Source organism: Pan troglodytes, chromosome 15 (assembly GCF_028858775.2).
Source record: "Pan troglodytes isolate AG18354 chromosome 15, NHGRI_mPanTro3-v2.0_pri, whole genome shotgun sequence".
NCBI classification, from domain to species: Eukaryota; Metazoa; Chordata; class Mammalia; order Primates; family Hominidae; genus Pan; species Pan troglodytes.
Window position 1 is genome coordinate 99,689,190 of NC_072413.2, and position 5,616 is coordinate 99,694,805.

The 5,616-nt window shown below is 37.1% G+C and overlaps 1 protein-coding gene across 1 annotated transcript; it reads left to right on the forward strand.

The window, feature by feature from the left end:
• The first annotated feature begins 220 nt into the window (after positions 1-220).
• Positions 221-759, forward strand: LOC453168 (large ribosomal subunit protein uL24-like). The gene has a single exon (XM_054666317.2). It carries the CDS (start codon positions 259-261, stop codon positions 694-696), a length of 438 nt encoding a protein of 145 aa, XP_054522292.1. The 5' UTR covers positions 221-258; the 3' UTR covers positions 697-759.
• Positions 760-5,616: the final 4,857 nt, after the last annotated feature.

The window sequence follows — 5,616 nt, forward strand, 5'->3', positions numbered from 1 at the left end:
GGGATGGTTTTTTACCTGTTCTCCCTTAAATCAAGGGCCGCCGGGCCGGAGAGGGATAGAGGGACTGAGGATTTGGGTACTCGAAAACGAGCTGAGGGAAGGGAGCCTGTGGAAATAGACTGGAGTCTGGGTAGTGTCGTTTCCTAGAGAATGGTCTCGAAGTAACTTCTTGGTAAAGTCTTCACGGAACTTCCAGACCACACTTGCCCACTGGGAGGCTTTTAGGACCTGAGACGTGTGCAGGCTTTTCCAGCCAAAATGAAGTTTAATCCCTTTGTGACTTCCGACCGAAGCAAGAATCGCAAAAGGCATTTCAATGCACCTTCCCACATTCAAAGGAAGATTATGTCTTCCCCTCTTTCCAAAGAGCTGAGACAGAAGTACAACGTGCAATCCATGCCCATCCGAAAGGATGATGAAGTTCAGGTTGTACAAGGACACTATAAAGGTCAGCAAATTGGCAAAGTAGTCCAGGTTTACAGGAAGAAATATGTTATCTACATTGAACGGGTGCAGCGGGAAAAGGCTAATGGCACAACTGTCCACGTAGGCGTTCACCCCAGCAAGGTGGTTATCACTAGGCTAAAACTGGACAAAGACCGCAAAAAGATCCTTGAACGGAAAGCCAAATCTCGCCAAGTAGGAAAGGAAAAGGGCAAATACAAGGAAGAAACAATTGAGAAGATGCAGGAATAAAGTAATCTTATATACGAGCTTTGATTAAAACTTGAAACAAAGAAAAAAAAGAATTTTATAGCTGATTATAAAACCACCTTCTAAAGAGGACCAAAACAAGACAATTGTCCACAGATGACAAAAGGTTTTAGGGCACCCATAGTCAAAGACACAATTGACAAGGAAGTTTGTTACCTCTGTGACATAAAATAATGTCACATAACAATTATGATTATTACTGATAATGTACACTGAGTCATATCAGAATTATAGGAGTTTCTCATAATTTTGGAACACATACCAATAACATATTTATACAAATATAACCCAAAGAAAACCAAACACCATTTCATATTTGACAATACTTCCTGTATACATTTTATACCAAATAAGCCAAATATGCCATTTTGTACTTTAGGGAATCTAATATCTTAAAGGATTAATTAGGTCAGAAAGAGACATAATTTATAATTTTATTTTGGAAAATGTGTCAAATATCAAAGGCTTAAAACATTTGATATCACTAAATAGGATCACAGGTCATTGTAAAATAAGTGATTCATTTAGAGTGATAACTCAAGGCATCTCAAAAAAAAAAAAAGCAAAAACCTTCATTCTTTGAAAGAGGAGACTTAATTTTCCAAACAATAAGCCCTAATAAAGTCAGCATGAAGCCAATTAAATTTGTTTTTTAAAATTTTATAAGCAATCTATAAAATGTTCATCTGACCATAAGATATAATTTCATAAGCCTTTTATAACCTCTATTAAGGAGTCAGTTAATGCTTCAAGAAAAACTTGTTAATCTGACACAGGGGCCCATTTGCTGGTCTTGCATCAGTGGGCCTTTGACATTAATGTTTAAGTTCAGTTCAGAGAAACGGAACTTATTTTATCTCTCAAAATCAGCCCTTACAATCTCATACACCCACCTTTTCTGCAATGGTTCTGGGCCTTGAGGAGTTGAATAGTTTAATTTCTGGCCCTGTGTCTCAGGAACGCAGTTTAATTTGATTGGCACTTTCTACCAGGCCTGAAGATGAGGCTTTAATTGTTGTCAGTGTTTAAGATTTACCAGGACTTGGCCGGGTGCGGTGACTCACGCCTGTAATCCCAGCACTTTGGGAGGCCAAGGCAGGCGGATCACGAGGTCAGGAGATCAAGACCATCCTGGCTAACTCGGTGAAACCCCGTCTCTACTAAAAATACAAAAAATTAGCCGGGCGTGGTGGTGGGCACCTGTAGTCCCAGCTACTCAGGAGGCTGAGGCAGGAGAATGGCATGAACCCGGGAGGCAGAGCTTGCAGTGAGCAGAGACTGTGCCCACTGCACTCCAGCCTGGGCAACACAGCAAGACTCTGTCTCCAAAAAAAAAGATTTAGCAGGACTTCATGTCCTTTTTGGGCCAAGGAGTCAAAGCCCCACAACTCAATGTCACGAGGACTTTAAAAGCACATACAGAAAGATACACGGATGTAATATCCATAATTTAAAAAAAAAAAATTAATCTCAGTTTTTTTCTAAGTAAATCAAAACTTAATAATAATGGCATAGGAATTATTTTGATAAAACATAAAAATCTGTTAGGCCAGTTACCAAGAGGCAAAATAAAAGACCTTCTGCAGTGCACTGAATATTATGTTGGAAGAAAACATTTTCTTTAGACCCTTAAGAAAACATTGTTAGCATCAGGCCACAACAAACAGAACCCAATACGAAAAAAACTTACATGAGCTGAAAAATGAGTTGAAGGACAGTGTTATTTTCCACTTTTTAAAAGGGGAGAGGAAACAAAAATGATGAGATGCAATAAAAGTTGAACTTTGGGTTATAATTTTTTTAAATTAAAATATCGGCCTGGCGCGGTGGCTTATGCCTGTAATCCCAGCACTTTGGGAGGCCGAGGTGGGCAGATCACTTGAGGTCAGAACTTCAAGACCAGCTTGGCCAATATGGTGAAACCCCATCTCTACTAAAAATACAAAAAAATTAGCCGGGCACTGTGGCACGTGCCTGTAATCCCAGCTACTCAGGAGGCTGAGGCAGGAGAATTGCTTGAACCTGGGAGGCGGAGGTTGCAGTGAGCCGAGCACACCACTGCACTCCAGCCTGGGTGACAGAGAAAGACTCCATCTCAAAAAAAAAAAAAAAATTAAAATACCTTATAATTTATTAAGAGTAAATCAACCCCTTAAGAAAATTTCATTGTTCTAACCAATTATTTAATGTATAAGTGATTTTCTTTACATTAAACCCAATCTCTAGAAAGGTCATTATAATTTCCCTTTAGTTATAGACAACTTGATCATATAAAACTTTTTGGGTTCTTTTTTTGTTTTCTTTTAAAGCTTTTTCGGTATATTTATTAGTTCATTTAATTAATTCTTTTTTTATTTAAGTTCTGAGATACATGTGCAGAATGTGCAGGTTTGTCACATAGTATACATGTGCCATGGTGGTTTGCTGCACCTATCAACCCGTCATCTAGGTTTTAAGCCCTGTATGCATTAGGTATTTGTCCTAATGCTCTCCCTCCCCTTGCTCCCCAGCCCCCAACAGGCCCTGGTGTGTGATGTTTTCCTCCCTGTGTCCATGTGTTCTCATTGTTCAACTTCCACTTATGAGTGAGAACATGGGGTGTTTGGTTTTCTGTTCCTGTGTTAGTTTGCTGAGAATGACACCTTCCAGCTTTATCCATGACCCTGCAATGGACATGAACTCATTTGAGGGTTTTTTTTTTTAATAAATCCACTTATTGTGACTCACACAGACCACTCATGACATGTTTGGACTTTCTGATTTATCCTGAACACCCTCTTTCTTAAACAACCAGTCATTTTATTCTAGGACAAAATTTACCATACGAGATTCTTTCTCATATAAAATTATTTCTCTTTAAGCTTTCTTACCAAAAAAAACCTCTTTTTTCTATAACTTTCTTTACATCTCTCTTATTTCCTGGTTCCTTTTACCTTGTTTTATACATAAGCTCTAAATAAGCTTTGAATTAGACAAAAACAATTCACCTTTTTAAAAGGACATTTTTTTAGAAAGCACGTTTTCCTACAATATATTTTTACTGGAAAATACCCAAATAATGAAATATCTACTGTTTAATTTAACTTTAGATTCTAAATTATGATTCTAAGTATGCCTACAGGTATTTATCCCATTAAATTTACCTAATTATTTTATTTTAATCATTTACCTAGATTATTTGTGAAAACTGTGATAGTCATCATTTAAACTTATGAAACCACTATAACTGAGACAGTGAAAAAGATCTGGCCTAACTTACTCCATCTTGCTTCTAACCTCCAAGCTATCCTCATTTATCCCTGGGCATAGGCCGAACTAACTTTGGGAGGAACTTAGTTTATAGTTTAGGTTTGAAACAAAGATTCTAACTCTCCTTTCCCAAAACAAATCTCCTTTCTGCCTGTGGACTAGGCTGCTAAAGCCACAAGATTAGAAGTTATGGTAATTTTACTAGATAATTCAAGATGACTATTTTCACTAAACCAATAACAATGTCTTATTTATTAAAAATTACACAAGCAAAGATCATTCAGTTTGGGGCTGAGTTTATAGTTTCGTAACCCTGATGCCAAATTTTGACACCTTATAGTATTTGGCAGGGATAAGTATGCAATTGCTTAATCAATAAATGCAAACAAAAATGTATGCTGGAAATTCTTAAGACATTTCTAATATTACTTTACCAATAATTTCAAAGCTAGCTTATTTATTAAAGATTTTACTTAAGTCATGTAAACTTGAAAAAGCATTTGACTAGTATTTCCTTTTTTCTGGTAAAGTATTTGATTTAAGTGCTTTTAGTTTCCTTTAAGCCAATTGATTAGAGCTCTTTTATATATTTTTAGTAGTGAAACGTGTACACAACACATAAATACATAAATGTATTAGGCATACCAATAGAAGTACATCTTATAGATTCCTAAGACCTTTTTTTTCTTACCTTAGACTTTCAAACTCTTGATAACCTGTTTCATTACCCTGGCAGTTGTCAGGTAAATAGCCCTAAGTCTGCATATTGAAGGAAATAACTCTTAGAAGAAAAATCAAATGGCAAAATTTACATCTCAAGGTACAGAGAGAAAAAGTCTGGTGGAGCTAGAGGAAGATTAAAGATGAATGCCAAATCAAACATGAAATTATAGAAATCTATGATAGGATTGTATAAGGAGACCAGTTTTATTTAGGTGGGAACTACCTATCTTTTAACTGGATCTCTGAGCTCTGGGCAGAGCCCACACTGAATCCTGGGTCTCCAAAAAGGGAGAGTTGACGCTAGAACACGTGATGCTTTTACAGGACACTTAAAATTTTTTTCAGTCAAAGACATTTCTAAGTGTCTACACTACAGTCTTCCTTAAAAACCCAAGAGTAGCCTCTGTTACAATAGCTATTTTAGTCAAAAAATCAGGTAACACAATACAAAAGCAAGCAGTTTAAGAGCTGAGACAAACTTGTCTGTTTACACTCTTGGGATTCCATAAGGAAAAACAGGGAGCCTGGTGCCTTCCCCATTTTCTTTAAGGAAATCCAGGCTATTATAAACTATTTTAGGTCCCTCATGCAGCAGAACATGCAAGAGAAAGGAGAGACAGCAGAAGTAAATGGAGAAAATAGAATTAAATCAACTGAGAAGAAAAACCTTTGCTCAAAAAAAGACAAGGTCCTAGGAGAGGGAAAAAAACAAAAACATGAAAGCCTCTTAAACGCAAACACACACACGCACACATATACACATGCACACACACACACGCACACACATACACACGTGCATACATGCACACATGCACATACATGCACACATACACATACACACATGCACACATACACATGCACACACATATACACATGCACACACATACACACATGCACACACATACACACACGTATACATGCACACATACA

What these genes read in the sequence shown, in the direction of transcription:
- LOC453168 (XM_054666317.2), top strand. Translation starts at nt 259, where the DNA reads ATGAAGTTTAATCCCTTTGTGACTTCCGACCGAAGCAAGAATCGCAAA.